At 36.4% G+C, this 16,922-nt stretch overlaps 1 protein-coding gene across 4 annotated transcripts in view; it reads left to right on the forward strand.

The window, feature by feature from the left end:
• Positions 1 to 16,387, forward strand: part of LOC133658243 (von Willebrand factor A domain-containing protein 5A-like) — a 27,348-nt gene extending 10,961 nt beyond the window's left edge. For 2 of the 4 annotated variants that reach the window (XM_062060063.1, XM_062060064.1), the window contains exons 13-23: positions 6,218 to 6,321; positions 7,857 to 8,107; positions 10,888 to 10,917; positions 11,915 to 11,965; positions 12,543 to 12,590; positions 14,311 to 14,349; positions 14,541 to 14,579; positions 14,784 to 14,879; positions 15,171 to 15,325; positions 15,417 to 15,540; positions 15,626 to 16,387. In XM_062060063.1, the coding sequence (XP_061916047.1) occupies positions 6,218 to 6,321; positions 7,857 to 8,107; positions 10,888 to 10,917; positions 11,915 to 11,965; positions 12,543 to 12,590; positions 14,311 to 14,349; positions 14,541 to 14,579; positions 14,784 to 14,879; positions 15,171 to 15,325; positions 15,417 to 15,540; positions 15,626 to 15,705 (1,017 nt within the window). In that variant the 3' untranslated portion in view covers positions 15,706 to 16,387. The remainder of the gene's footprint in view (positions 1 to 6,217; positions 6,322 to 7,856; positions 8,108 to 10,887; positions 10,918 to 11,914; positions 11,966 to 12,542; positions 12,591 to 14,310; positions 14,350 to 14,540; positions 14,580 to 14,783; positions 14,880 to 15,170; positions 15,326 to 15,416; positions 15,541 to 15,625) is intronic. The other 2 variants (XM_062060065.1, XM_062060066.1) reach the window with 2 other exon arrangements.
• Positions 16,388 to 16,922: the final 535 nt, after the last annotated feature.

Here is a 16,922-nt window from a genome sequence, read left to right on the forward strand (position 1 = left end):
TTTTTTCACTTCAAGACTATTTACAAAACACCCGACCACAACCACAACACCAGGAAACAATTGCTAAGCTCTGTACTATACATTGTATAAAACAGTGTCAAACCTGTTTTCAGAGAGGGTAATTGTGTTACAGTGAATATACTGTATCCCGTATGAATATAAATGTATACATGCCTCGTTTTTATTGCTTTAATATAAGTGTCCTGAGCCAATATTCGGTCCATATATGAGATACTATGGGCTTGCATGTAAAATATCTGATTGATATAAGCTCTAATACGAGCAGTACTACAGCGCATATTTGTGCAAAGTTGTTCTCCAATAAGAATGGAATATCATAGAATACAATATTTTTTTGAGTGTGTCATAGTCAGTTCCATATAATAACAATATTACATACAATATAATAACAATATATTATTATTGTTTCACAAATGCGTCACTTCCTGTCAATGAGAAAGGACGCAAAGAAGAAAAGCTCAGCTTCTGCTACCGGAGTTTTTGTTAAGTCTGAAGATTTTGACCACTGATTTGACCACTGATTTGCGATCACAGCCACAGGAGAGTCACCTGGCATCTTCGATCTGATTTTGGTCAGTTGAGAGGCACTGATACGCTGAAATAAGGCGAGTGGAAGAGCCGTTAGCCTCAAGCCAAAGGCGCCTCCCGCAGTTCAAAGCGGTTGCCTAGCAACCAAAAGTTACGGCGAGTATCATTGTGACAGGGCACCGAATTAAACCAAGATCCTATGCGAAAGCTGTGAATAATGAAGGTGAACCAGATTAAATGGATATGGTCTCAGCAGAACAGTAAGTGGTCAGCTTTCTGCAATCAAAAGAAATTGAAATTGACATTAATACCATCGAAACATGCATCCCACTGAACGGAAGAAACAACAACGCCACTCCAGTCGTGCTCGTGACACTCGTAAACAGAAAATCTAAAATGGCATTGCTGAGACAGGGAAAGAAGCTGAAGGGAACAAATGTGTACATGAATGAGCATCTCACAAAACGTAATGCTGGAATCGCCAAGAAAGCACGCGACTTGAGAAGGCAGGGAAAAATCCAGGGAACTTGGAGCGCCAACTGTAAAATCTACATCAAGCTGAATGGAAGTCCAGAAGCAAGAGTAATTGTTGTCCATGACATCAAGGACCTGGACAATTTTTAAAGTTTACACAGCTACCACAACAACGATGATAATGGACTCTGACAGAAAACAAGCACCTAAATTCAGCATCGGCACTACTATGTTCCAAGGGACGACTAAACAAGAGGACCTAGATTCAGGATTGCATCCACCTACACTTATATAGATTATTGAAACAACATCAAAGTTTGTTGAACAAGAAAATATGGAACTAAAAAATTTCTGCAACAAAGATCACAAAAACCAGGATTTGGAAAATGATATAGATCCAGATACAAATGTTTTCTCCCACATCAGTAATAGTTGTTTTTATTATACAGATGATCAATATAATAGCAACATTGAATGTGATAACAAATTGTCAATTATTCATTTTACCCTTCAAAGTGATTGCTGTCACAGAAACATGGATTGATGATAAAAAAGGAATAGATTTTGATCTGGAGGGATATGAACTAAACTACATCAACAGAACCAACAAAAATGGAGGAGGAGTAGCTGTGTACGTGATGAAGAACCTGAACTACAAAGTGGTAAAAAACATGTAATTTGCCATAGATAATATCTTAGAATGTATAACCATTGAAATATGTCAGGAAAAAAGCAAAAACATATTCATCAGTTGTATATATAGATCACCTAAGTCAAGTATAGAAACATTTGAAGAATGGATCAAGGCAACTTACATGGACAATGGTCAAAGAATAATGTTCTTATGTGGTGACTTTAATATTGACTTATTGAACCCCAACAAGCAAAAGTCTATTGATGACTTCATTGATACAATGTACAGCATCAGTCTATATCCTAAAATCACAAAGCCAAGCAGAATCACAGCACACTGTGCCACGCTTATTGATAATATTTTTACCAATGATTTTGATAATAACACTACAAGTGGTCTACTTATAAGCGACGTTAGTGATCATCTGCCAGTTTTTACAATATATGATGGAAACTACAAGAAGAACATGGAAGACAAAAGGACATTTCGAAGACTATGCACAGAGAAGAGGATGACTGCCTTCAAAATTGAGCTACAAAAGCAAGATTGGGACAATGTGTATAATGAAAAAGAGGTTGATGAAGCATATGAACATTTCTTAAACAAGTTCATAATACTTTATGACAAACATTGTCCATGGATACAACTCAGTAACAAGCAGAGAAAGAATAATCAACCATGGATGACAAAAGGATTAAAAAATGCTTGTAAGAAGAAGAATACACTATATAGAAAATGTATAGCACAAAAAACTATAGAGGCAGAAATTAAGTACAAAAAGTATAAAAACAAGTTAACAGACATACTACGATCATGTAGAAAAGAATATTACAGTGAATTATTGGACAGGAACAAAAATAATATGAGAGCAACATGGGGCATCCTCAATAGCATTATTAAAAATGGAACTAAGAGGGACTACCCTCAATACTTCTTAGATGAAAAAAAAAAAAAAGACAACATAAAGGAAGTAGTTGAAAGCTTCAATAATTATTTTGTAAATATTGGACCAAAATTGGAAGAAAGGATTCCAGACCCAGTTCCAATTGAGGACTATAATGATACCATAGAGCGAAATCCCAACTCCATGTTCCTCAGTAATGTGACACAGGAGGAAATAGTTACAATCGTGAAAACATGTAAATCTAAGACTTCAACTGATTGTAACGGAATTGATATGGAAACGATAAAAAAGGTTATTGAAGAGATCTCAGGACCATTAATGTATATTAGTAACCTATCATTTCAAACAGGTACATTTCCAAACAAAATGAAAATAGCTAAAGTTGCACCAATTTATAAGACTGGAGACAAACATCAATTTACAAATTATAGACCTGTTTCTCTACTTCCACAATTTTCTAAAATCATTGAAAAACTGTTCAATAACAGATTAGAAAGTTTCATAAATAAAAATAGAATACTCGAAGAGAACCAATATGGATACAGAGCTAATGTTTCAACTTCAATGGCTTTAATTGAAATTACAGAAGAAATTACCAATGCAATAGATAGTAAAAAATGTGCGGCAGCGGTTTTTATGGATCTAACTAAAGCATTTGACACAATTAATCACAATATTTTAATCAAAAAACTAGAACGATATGGCATCAGAGGGTTAGTCTTAAACTGGATAAGAAGTTATCTAACGAACAGGAAACAATACGTGAAGCTAGGCGAACACACGTCTACAACGCTAAATATATCCTGTGGTGTACCTCAGGGATCAATATTAGGACCTAAATTATTCAATCTCTATATAAATGACATTTGTAAAGTTACAAAAGATTTAAAGTTAGTATTATTTGCAGATGATACAACAGCGTTTTGTTCAGGAGAGAACACACAGGAGATAATACAAATAATAACAGAAGAAATTAACAAATTAAAAAGATGGTTTGACAAAAACAGACTATCGTTGAATCTTAGTAAAACTAAAATAATGCTATTTGGTAACAGTAGAAGAGAAAGTCAAACACAAATACAAATAGACGGAATAGAAATTGAAAGAGTAAACGAAACCAAATTTCTAGGTATAATGATTGATGATAAATTGAACTGGAAATCTCACGTAAAAAATATACAACATAAAGTTGCAAGAAACACGTCAATAATGAATAAAGCAAAACATGTTCTAGACCAAAAATCCCTTCATATTCTCTACTGCTCACTAGTGTTACCATATCTGAGCTACTGTGTAGAAATATGGGGAAATAATTACAAAAGTACACTTCATTCATTAACAGTGTTACAAAAAAGATCAGTTAGAATAATACATAATGTTGGATATAGAGAACATACAAGCCCTTTATTTATTGAATCAAAAATACTGAAATTCCACGACATAGTGAATTTGCAAACAGCTAAAATTATGCACAAAGCAAACTATAACCTGCTACCCAAGAATATACAACAATTCTTTTCAAAAAAAGAGGAGAAATATAATCTAAGAGAAAAACGTAATTTAAAACATTTGTTTGCACGTACAACACTTAGGACCTTCAGTATATCAGTATGTGGAGTTAAATTATGGAATGGATTAAGCAAAGCAATCAAACAATGTACTAATATGATACACTTCAAGAAACTCTTCAAACTTAAAGTGTTTACAAAGTACAAAGAAGAAGAACCATGACAAACATTCTCAATTTATTTCATCCATCCATTCATTCATTCTTAAAGTAATCTTACTTATCTCATCATATGAAATATGACTTACTTCACCAATTATTATTATTAAATTCTTACTATTATTTATTTATTTATTTTTATTGTGATTACTTATGGAGTTTATTGTGAAAAAATTGTGAACAGGAAGTGAACAAAAAGTTTTGCAACTGTTATGTAAAGAAAAGGGGTAGGATTAAATAAGCTCTGCTTCTTCCTACTCCTTTTCGAACATGTTGAAAAGAAACTGGAAATTGTGATGTATCATGTTGTATGCTTGCATGTTCGAAATAAACTCAAACTCAAACTCAAACTCAAAAAAAGAAAGAAAATTGAACTTGTCTTAAAAGGTTAATGGGAACTTTTTGAATCCCAACTCTTTTCCATAGTAAAACTTTAACTAATAACATCGGGTTTCCTCTGAACCGCATTTGTATCACATTTATCTGGATTTACATCAATTGATTTGCTCAGAATAATGAGTTTACATGAACTCAATTTATCATAAAGTACATTCATAATCACATTCAAAGCATATACCGTATTTTTCGGAGTATAAGTCGCTCCGGAGTATAAGTCGCACCGGCCGAAAATGTATAATAAAGAAGGAAAAAAACATATAAGCCGCATTTTTTGGGGAAATTTATTTGATAAAACCCAACGCCAAGAATAGACATTTGAAAGGCAATTTAAAATAAATAAAGAATAGTGAACAACAGGCTGAATAAGTGTACGTTATATGACGCATAAATAACCAACAGAGAACGTGCCTGGTATGTTAACGTAACATATTATGGTAAGAGTCATTCAAATAACTATAACATATAGAACATGCTATACGTTTACCAAACAATCTGTCACTCCTAATCGCTAAATCCCATGAAATCTTATATGTCTAGTCTCTTACGTGAATGAGCTAAATAATATTATTTGATATTTTACGGTAATGTGTTAATAATTTCACACATAAGTCGCTCCTGAGTATAAGTCGCACCCAAAACTGCGACTTATAGTCCCAAAAATACGGTAAGGTTGGTCTTTCTTTCTATTTCAGTGAAGTACAGTAATTAAAACAAAAAGTAGGTAGGCTATAGGCTACTAGGAGCTAACTGCTACACAACAGCTAAGCACACAATGGCACACAAGCTAGACAAACGTAATAAGTGTCCTTAATTGAACAATACTGCAGTCTAAAACATCACATTTGTCAATGTAAAAAGGGATTGAATAATTATAGTTGCATTTTACTATCAGATACAAAGTCTCCATTTCAGAAGCTTGTTAGAAATGATTGTGTAACAAACTTACAGCTTACTACCTACTTGAGTTACCTAATTGTTGTGGCCACTAAGTGTTGTCAAAAAAACAATTAACACTCCATTTCAATTTAAAGTCAGAATAAGTCCATTCCAGACAGTTAGTATTTTTAATTGTTTTCTGTTCGAGTAATTTCACAAGATCAAACCTTTTCTAACATTCGACACTACAAAACAAAAGTATGTATGTTTTGTGCTGATATCGAATGGGATCAATTTCTGTATCGGCCAATACCCAAGCCTCCAATATCTGTATTGGAAGTGAAAAGCTGTATGAGGACACCCCAAATGTAGGTGTTTATTTTTAGATAATAAAACATGTTTTGGAATATCTTGTTCCACGAGTAGAAAATTCTTAAGTTCAAAAGATATGCAGTTACACGCATATCTTTTTTTTCTTTCCAAACTGAAAAAATAAATACATTTAGCAATGAAGATTAGCCTTGAGTTTGATACCTGTGGTATAAAATCTATTATACAGGAAATGTTTACACTTACATATACTGTAATGTACATAGCTAGATTGGGAGGTGTGTGTGTTCATTCCTAACCCTAACTTAATTCATATTTCCCTCAGAGTTCAGAGGCTAAAGACTGTTTTGTAACTGTCAAGTACAACCTGGCGGGCCATCCAACCCAGAATCAGATTCCCTTCACTCTCCAACCCACAGAGGAAACTGGGTAACATACAAAGTTGTTGTTCTTTTGTCATTTGACTAATACATATTTTTTGCATGCATAACACATATTTGTTTGGAACATGTTCAAATGTACTGTAAATTACTCTGATCTGTTTCAGAGTCAAACTGTGGCAAAAAGAAAGCCTTGATTGTCATAGAAGCGTAAAGCTGAATTAGCCACTCTTACAGGGAGCCTATATGTGCAAAACCAACTTTTCTTACCGACCGATACCTCTTTTTGTGTATTTGGGATCTGCATAAGTCCTGAAAATTTGAAATTAATTATATATATATATCGTACCATTTTTTTTCTTGAGTATTAAGTAGAGATGTCCGATAATATCGGACTGCCGATATTATCGGCCGAAAAATGCTTTAAAATGTGATATCGGAAATTATCTGTATCGGTTTCAAAATGATCGGTATCTGTTTCAAAAAGTAAAAATGTATGACTTTTTAAAACGCAGCTGTGTACACGGACGTAAGGAGAGGTACAGAGCGCCAATAAACCTTAAAGGCACTGCCTTTGCGTGCCGGCCCAATCACATAATATCAACGGCTTTTCACACACACAAGGTAATGCAAGGCATACTTGTTCCACAGCCATACAGGTCACACTGAGGGTGCCGTATAAACAACTTTAACACTGTTACAAATATGCGCCACACTGTGAACCCACACCAAACAAGAATGACAAACACATTTCGGGAGAACATCCGCACTGTAACACAACAGAACAAATACCCAGAACCCCTTGCAGCACTAACTCTTCCGGGACGCTACAATATACACCCCCCGCTACCTCCTCATGCTCTCTCAGGGAGAGCATGTCCCAAATTCCAAGCTGCTGTTTTGAGGCATGTTAAAATCAATTATGCACTTTGTGACTTCAATAATAAATCTGGCAGTGCCATGTTGGCACTTTTTTCCATAACTTGAGTTGATTTATTTTGGAAAACCTTGTTACATTGTTTAATGCATCCAGCGGGACATCACAACAAAATTAGGCATAATGTATTAATTCCACAACTTTATATAACGGTATCGGTTGATATCAGAATCAGTAATTAAGAGTTGGACAATATCGGAATATCGGATATCAGCAAAAAAGCCATTATCGGACATCTCTAGTATTAAGTGTTCTAAATTTGAACGTACGTCAATTTTTAGTAGGAAATCAAGGCAACTCTTGATAATGAGGCCTTAGGTCACTGGTGTGTGTGTGACAGGAAGAAAAGCGCTGACTCGTGTTAAGTTTGCATGTATACATCTCTCTTCCTCGTACATAACACGACATTTCTTGTTCAGAAAACTTGGGTGCAAGATGATTTCATAATTGTTGTTTACTTATTGTTGATTCCGCCATATTGTACTGGCAACCAGGACTGAGGCAAATGTACCACCAATTTGGTCCCTGCATGCTAAATCTCCAGTCCTGTGGTAGCTTACAACCATGCAAAGTATGTCCAAATGTAACTTCATGAAATGGCAGATAGAGAAACGACCTTTTTTCTCATTTTCTTTCACCCCATGCAGTTTAACAATTCACAGGCTGAGCGCCCGGACCGTGATTCGCTCTTTGGAGACAGAGAAGAACAACTACGATTTAATGCCCTTCATGGAAAGGGAAGACAAAAAAGAGGAAGAAGATGGAGTTAAGCAGAAAGTGGTGGAGCTGAGTGTCCAATCAGGAGTTAGCAGTAGCCATACTGCCTTCATCGCTGTCCATAAGGGGGAAAGCAGCACCACTCAAGGACCTTTACTGCGTCAAATCATTCCAGTTCCCTGTAAGTGTCTTTTCCAAGAGCAGTTTAAACCCACAGTTTATTTTATGCGTAAGTAAAGAACAAAAATGACATCATACAGTCATCCTGGTTGCATAACACAACGCTTTAATAGTAATCAGCGACAAATCCAGTAAACATTCAAGTGACTTCGCCATTGACTCTGTGTCCAAACTACGGCATGTGGGTCTTCAGTGCGGCCCGCAAGACATCACAAGTTTAACAAGAAGATTGGACCGCGTAGTAGGGGTGTAACGGTACGTGTATTTGTATTGAACCGTTTCGGTACGGGGGTTTCGGTTCGGATCGGAGGTGTACCGAACGAGTTTCCACATGGACATATTAAGTAGCGTACCGCACGTGGTGTAAACAATCCACACCAGGGCACAACACACGGCATTCTAGCAGCGACCGGGCTACGATAGACTGACCATACGTCCTCTTTTCACCGTACATGTCCTCTTTTGCGGGGCTGTCAGGGAGGAGTTTCTTAAATGCCTCAAATGTCCGGCATTTTGAGTTAGGGTTGCATGTATTTTCAATGTACGTTCAGGGTTAAGAAGGGGTTAAAAACAAAACAAATTGTGCGTGCAGCAGCATTCGTGAGGGAGGGGCAAGACAGAGAGAGCGAGAGAGTTATGATAAACGCGCATGCGTCGCCAGGCTCTGCTTTTTATCCATAGATTTATCAGATTTATTTTTTTATTATCTATAGCAGCGGTGTCAAAAGTGTCCCGGCCGCCATTTGCGGCCCACAGCTAATGTTTTAAAGGCCCACGGCACATTCTAAAAATACTATTAAAATAAACAAAAACGTAACAAAAGTGAAATAAAAAAGCTTAAAGGTTAAATGTAATTTAGAAAAAGTTTCAATGTTGACTAATAAAACAAAGCTGTTTTTTTTTTCTTTCAAACTGTCATTGCTCAAAACATATTGAATCAAAATCAATGTTATTAAGAATTATTGACCTATCTAAGGTTCCGATTACTTCACATCAAATATTCCACTAAGAAAAATATTTTTGGTGGAAGATTTTGCAAATTTGGTAAATAAATAACCAAAAAATTTATATTTTGTTGTTTTCTTACTGTACCGAAAATGAACCGAACCGTGACCTCTAAACCGAGGTACGTACCGAACCGAAATTTTTGTGTACCGTTACACCCCTACCGCGTAGTGATTTTACCCAAATTTGTGCCCCTGTGAATTGATTCTGATGATTTTTTCCGCCCTCTAGTGGGCGAAGACAGAATTGATGGTCAAAAACCGTGAGTTTCATTTAATCAATTTTTATGACCAATCCAAACAACTTTTCCCACTCATGGTAACTATAACCAGCGAATAATGTCAACACGTTTAAGCGGTATATGTCATTTCAAATTTCACAAACCAAGTGCATAATGGATGATATGCAAAGCACTTTCCACACTTCCCCATGTTTGGCGCATTTTAGCTGCTTGATATTTCTGATTAATTACAAAACTTGTGATGTGCGATAGCTCTGATTTTCTTTCCAATTCCATAGAGTAAAAGCCAGGGTGGTATTGGCGATACCGATCTGATACCGATGCTTTGTGCAAATATACCTAAAATGTTTGCAAACATTTAAAAAGTTGTGTATTTCAAATAATAACATATCTCATAGCATAGAGAATACAATATAGAGTTATTTAATGATTTTAATCTCTGAAGTATATTGAGGTAGTAGAGTGAATAACAATATAGTCAAGCTAATACAACAGAAAAAACGAGGATAAAATCATATCAAGTACATGAAAATGGTGTTTCAAACCATAAGTAAAATAATAAAAGCATTAAAATAAATAAGTTAAGAGCTACTATTAGAATATCAAGTAATTCAAAATTCAGTTACATGAACATGTAAACGGAAAAATATTGAACATATGACACTCAACAAAAGCATTCAACATTGACACATTGTTTCATTCACAAGTTTAGTTACTTTTTTACACTGTGTTCCTGTTAATATTGCACATTATCTAAAATACCTAAAGTATTTAAAGTATCAATATTTTGACTTGAGAATCGATGATCTGTTGTGGGGACGGTTGTTAAAGTTGAAGTAGTTGAAGTTTGTGTTGTTGTTCTGTCTGTTATATCTTGCTTTAATCAACGCAAACTGAAGTGTTATTTTTGTACAAATGATTGTTACGTCACAATCAACGCTCTGCTGTGTGGCGGAAAAAAAGCATCGTAAAGTGTGTATTTAAGGGTGCTTTTCTTTGTGTGCGCGCGTGCGGGCATCCATATGACAGCATGTTGGCAATTACTCTAAAAAATATGGCTTTGTCCACAGTTGGTACTGTATTCTTACATGTTTGGCAAACTTCCCTCTTCAATTTGGTATGAAATTAATATGCAGACTTAAAACATTGCGATCGCAGATTACGTGTAAAATAAGCTGTGTAAACGTGATCACAGATCACTCCGAGACAGCACACATAGTTGGAATAAATGATGATTAAAAAAATTAAGTTAGTGTAGTGATTTCGATATCAATTGTATTTATATGCTTATTTAATTACATTACACATATTTAATAACTATATAAGTACACTAACTTCAGAACTGTATAAACAGAACTGTAATAATATATTTTTTTTTTAGCCCAATACGGCCGCCAAGTCATAAACTTTGGACACCACTGGACTAGACTTTGAAATCTAAACAATCCTATTATAGGAATCTACAAAAACAGTAAAAGAGTGAATAGTAGTGGGTTGTGCTTGTTGCTTCTGACTGTTATGTCTTCTTTTTTCAGCATTTCGTAACATGCTCTCTTCACCCATTGGTGGGTAAAAAACTAACACACACAATACATAATGTGCATCCACTAAACAACAAAATACAGCTAAACCTCTAAAGTCCAATTTAACGGAAATGGAATCAATCGGTTCCAGATTAAAACTATGGTCAGTGTATTTTTTTAAACTAACTACAGGTAATGTATGTGGGCTCTGTACCGAGGATTTCGTTGTGGCTTGTACAGCCCTTTGAGACACTTGTGATTTAGGGCTATATAAATAAACATTGATTGATTGATTGATGTTTGAATGAGTATTTTAGTCCACTTTAGCATTAATGACAAGTGTCTGATCGCTGGAGCTGTTGTCCCCGCGACCCGATTCCGCATAAGCGGTTGAAGACGGATGGATGGAATAAATAGTTGGAATAAACGATGATTAAAAAAATTAAGTTAGTGTAGTGATTTCGATATCAATTGTATATATATGCTTATTTAATTACATTACACATATTTAATAACTATATAAGTACACTAACTTCAGAACTGTAATAATATATTTTTTTTAGCCCAATACGGCCGCCAAGTCATAAACTTTGGACACCCCTGGACTAGACTTTGAAATCTAAACAATCCTATTTAGGGCTGCAACTAACAACTAATTTGGTAATCGATTAATCTGTCGATTATTACTTCGATTAATCGATTAATAATCGGATAAAATAGACAAACTGCATTTCTATCCTTTCCAGTATTTTATTGAAAAAAAACAGCATACTTGCACCATACTTATTTTGATTATTATTTCTCAGCTGTTTGTAAATGTTGCAGTTTATAAATAAAGGTTTATAAAAAATTTTTTTTTTAAAGTAGCCTCTGCGCATGCGCATAGCATAGATCCAACGAATCGATGACTTAATTAATCGCTATAATCGATTAGTTGTTGCAGCCCTAATCCTATTATAGGAATCTACAAAAACAGAACTATTGGGAATAGTAGTGGGTTGTGCTTGTTGCTTCTGACCGTTATGTCTTCCTTTTTCAGCATATCGTAGCATTTCGCAGCCGATGTGTATGCTTATCCCTACATCCTCTGGTGGGTAAAAAACAATTAAGACACACAATACATAATGTGCATCCACTAAACAACAAAATACAGCTAAACCTCTAAAGTCCAATTTAACGGAAATGGAATCAATCTGTTCCAGATTAAAACTATGGTCAGTGTATTTTTTTAAACTAACTACAGGTGATGTTTGAATGAGTATTTTAGTCCACTTTAGCATTAATGACAAGTGTCTGATCGCTGGAGCTGTTCTCCCCGCGACCCGATTCCGCATAAGCGGTTGAAGACGGATAGATGGAATAAATAGTTTGAATAAATGATGATTAAAAAAATTAAGTTAGTGTAGTGATTTCGATATCAATTGTATTTATATGCTTATTTAATTACATTACACATATTTAATAACTATATAAGTACACTAACTTCAGAACTGTAATAATATTTTTTTTTTAGCCCAATACGGCCGCCAAGTCATAAACTTTGGACACCCCTGGACTAGACTTTGAAATCTAAACAATCCTATTATAGGAATCTACAAAAACAGTACTAGAGTGAATAGTAGTGGGTTGTGCTTGTTGCTTCTGACCGTTATGTATTCCTTTTTCAGCATGTAGCATGCCGCTGAGGATGTATGGTTTGTCGTCACACCTTGGAGGTAAAAAACTAACACAAACAATACATAATGTGCATCCACTAAACAACAAAATACAGCTAAACCTCTAAAGTCCAATTTAACGGAAATGGAATCAATCTGTTCCAGATTAAAACTATGGTCAGTGTATTTTTTTAAACTAACTACAGGTGATGTTTGAAAGAGTATTTTAGTCCACTTTAGCATTAATGACAAGTGTCTGATCGCTGGAGCTGTTGTCCCCGCGACCCGATTTCGCATAAGCGGTTGAAGACGGATGGATGGAATAAACAGTTGGAATAAATGATGATTAAAAAAATTAAGTTAGTGTAGTGATTTCGATATCAATTGTATTTATATGCTTATTTAATTACATTACACATATTTAAGAACTATATAAGTACACTAACTTCAGAACTGTATAAACACAACTGTAATAATATATTTTTTTTAGCCCAATGCGGTTGCCAAGTCATTAACTTTGGACATTAATGACAAGTGTCTGATCGCTGGAGCTGTTGTCCCCGCGACCCGATTCCGGATAAGCGGTTGAAGATGGATGGATGGAATAAATAGTTGGACGTCGATCTCTCGGAGTGAAGTCACTGAGGTAGTTAGACAACTCCACGGTGGGCAAAGCTCCAGAGGTTGACGAGATTCGTCCAGAAATGCTGAAGGCTCTGGGTGTTGAGGGGCTGTCTTGGTTGATACGCCTTTTCAACATTGCGTGGAAGTCAGGGACAGTGCAGAGGGAGTGGCAGACTGGGGTGGTGGTTCCCCTATTCAAAAAGGGGGACAAGAGGGTGTGTGCTAATTACAGGGGTATCACACTACTCAGCCTCCCTGGGAAAGTTTATGCCAAGGTACTAGAAAGGAGGGTCCAGCCGATAGTCGAACCTCCGATTCAAGAGGAGCAATGTGGATTCCGTCCTGGTCGTGGAACAACTGACCAGCTCTTTACTCTTGCGGGAATCCTGGAGAAGGCCTGGGAGTATGCCTATCCAGTCTACATGTGCTTTGTGGTTTTGGGGAAGGCGTATGACCGGATCCCCAGGGAGATCCTGTGGGAGGTGCTGAGGGAGTACGGGGTGAGGGAGAACTGCTGATGGCCTCTGTACAACCAAAGCAAGAGTTGTGTCTGTGTGCTTGGATGTAGGTCGGATCCGTTTCCAGTGGGGGTTGGTCTCCGCCAGGGCTGCGCTCTGTCACCTATCCTGTTTGTGATTTTCATGGACAGGATTTCTAGGCAGAGTCGTAACCATGGCGTAGAGCAGGCCCGGGCAATTATTTTGACTCGGGGGGCCAAATTTAGAGAGAAAAATGTGTCTGGGGGCCTGCTATATCTATTTTTAGGAACACTAATACAAAACCTCACAATAATGTCTAATTAAAAGCTAAAAATGTTATGACAGACCGCCTGAAAAAATCGAATGAAATTTTAATTTTTTTTATTGAATAAGACACCCAGAATGTACATGAAAATAAAGAATGTAGGATCAAAATCTACCAAGTTAGCGCATCATTACGAAAAATACAAAATTGCCAGAATAAAGTCAATAAACAAATTTTTATTACTTAAGGTTGCATGGCAAATAGTGTACCTTCAACACTTTTATTTATTTTATTTTCTCCCAAAGGTGTCGGTACGTTAATGTCACTGCATCTCACAATCACTTGTTTACAAATTGATTGAAATATTTTGCTCTTTAATTCTCATATAGCAATCTCTTTTTTATTCTCAAAGATTGTGATTCCATGCAGATGAAAATGGAAAATGCAGACCGTAAGTAGCATTAGTACTGTACCTGTCTTATTAGAGGAAGAGATGGATATCCAACAAATGTGTTTATTTTATTTTCTCTCAAAGGTGTCGGTACGTTAATGTCACTGCATCTCACAATCACTTGTTTACAAATTGATTGAAATATTTTGCTCTTTAATTCTCATATAATAATCTCTTTTTTATTCTCAAAGATTGTGATTCCATGCAGATGAAATTGGAAATTGCAGACCGTAAGTAGCATTAGTACTGTACCTGTCTTATTAGAGGAAGAGATGGATATCCAACAAATGTGTTTAACAACTATTTTTCCTACTACCGGTAAATAGTTTACCTTTTCAACGCCAGAGTTTACCGTGCAGCAACTCAAGGCCTGTGTGTTTTCCAGCAAACTTGCATACAATTATTAATTGCTTTTGCTCTTTATTCCTTTGTAGAAAATCATAAAGGAGGTATTTTTCATTCACTTAAAAGGTGGATGCGAAGCTCTAAGAAGAAATCTGCACCAAGCATGAGGAATTCTGCGGATTCTTGTCAGTTGACAGCCTTTTTGATTATTTTAATTGCATTCAGCCATTTTCTATTAATGTACATGTTTGAATTTAGCTAATCCTTACCTGACAAAAACACAATGTATTATTGTGCTGTATATTTCTATGGTTGCGTGCATACAATGTTCTGAGCAAAATATTGGATATGTATGCTGTGTTCTGTAAAGTTGTTGAACATGAGTACACTATACTCCACATTGGTTTAATATACGATGCTTGATCTTCAGTGAACTATCAAGTTGAATACTTGACAAGACCTCCTTTCCCCTGCAGGTGTTGAAAAAACTTTAGCCAGCTCGTCGCCTACAGACCCTTTGCTGCAGTTGGTTTCCCTCCAGAAGGCGTCGGGCAGCTGGGAGCTCAAACCCACTCTGGCTGCTGTGCTAGGAAAGACCAGCAAGGAGGTGGAGAAGCTGAAGCCTGCATCGGTGAGTCCTTGTTGGAAATGATAAATGTTCCAGGACACTTTTTCCCACGCTTGTTTATGTTATTTTCTTTCTTTTGATTGGATGAGCTCAGGCGAATGAGAACGTGTGGGCCACCATTCTGGCTCTGGTCTGGCTTCATGGCTTCAAGTCAGATGCTGAGGTCGAATGGAAGCTTCTGGCTAGGAAGGCTGCGTCATGGCTCCTTTCTCTGAATGGTAAACTAACTCACACAATTGTGTGATGTTAATATTTTTATCCCATCGAATGAGAATGTTGTGTGTGTGTTTTTTTTTTCCAAAGCACCTTCTGTGACCGACTGTGTTGTGGCTGCAAACACTCTGTTGGGCTGCAACGTACAAAAAGATACGCTGGGCCTGTGAGGTGTCCAATACAAAGAAACTTTGTCAACATTGCACTATTTTCATCCAATCTGCTTCTCTCGTCGGCATTCCTCTTCGATAAGTTGCTCATGGGTCATTGTCATGTTTTCTTACACAAATCAACTAAAAGTGGCAAACCTGAAACCTATAGAACCATAAACAACATTGTAGGGAGTGCATACAGCTACACAAAGGCCATACACACAACTCATTGTGTTGTCTTGAGGGATTTTATGCTAAAACTTTGATTCTAAATCCAGTCCCTTTATTATTCTAATATTTCATTCTCAAATAATTACTAAACATCACAATAAAGATTTCAAGTGGAATATTTCATTTTTTGTGAGTTGAGATGTGTGTGTCCTTAAGTTGTGTTTTTCAGCAGTGTAGTTTGGCAATAACCGCTTTAGTCTCAAATGAGTGCCGAGTTAAAAAACATAGGTATTAACATCTGCGGCTGTGGGTAACCTGCAGATGTGTTTTTTATTGGCTTGTATAACATTCATGTGGGGTTAATTTTTTAAAAATACGAGCGTAGTGTTGTCTATAATGCACTCATCTGTTTTGTATTTATACTGCAGTTTGCATCCTACTGTTATCACAATATTGGTTCTGTTGCGACTATGATGTGCAATGTACTTGTTCAGAAACGACCATGTGGTCGAAGAAAGCTACGTGCTGCTTCCCACATTCCCATGCACTGCTAATCCTTATTAAAGTTTTAAAAAATGACGTTATAGAGAATATGTTTTTAAATTTCAGAAATAACAGCCGCTCTCCAAATATCATCTGTTTCCATTTAGCGCCCTGTCCTCCTTGTACTTTTGGTAAATAAATGCCCAGGCTTTAATTGGAACATTCAATTGGCGCTACTTGCTATTAATGAGGATTTTTCAGGTAATACCTGGTCAGCCGGGGTTCCAAACACTTGTTGGGTTACTACCCAGCGCGTCCAAGAATCCGGCCAGAGGACAAAACAGAAGAAGTCGGAGAATCTCAAAGTGAAGTCTTTATTCAGATACCTGGGCGATTTACAAAGATCAACAACATGTCAACACATGGGCGATCTAAGCGAAATGGCAATGGCTCTCTGCATGATTCGTGTTTTTATTCATTCAGATAGTGTCTTTTGCAAAGTATCAAGTTACTGGAAAAGTACTGCGTTCACCGGAAGATTTCATCTGTGGCTGTTATATGAAGAATACCTGCGTGCCTTC

The sequence above is a fragment of the Entelurus aequoreus genome, linkage group LG10 (genome assembly GCF_033978785.1).
Source record: "Entelurus aequoreus isolate RoL-2023_Sb linkage group LG10, RoL_Eaeq_v1.1, whole genome shotgun sequence".
Lineage (NCBI taxonomy): Eukaryota > Metazoa > Chordata > Actinopteri > Syngnathiformes > Syngnathidae > Entelurus > Entelurus aequoreus.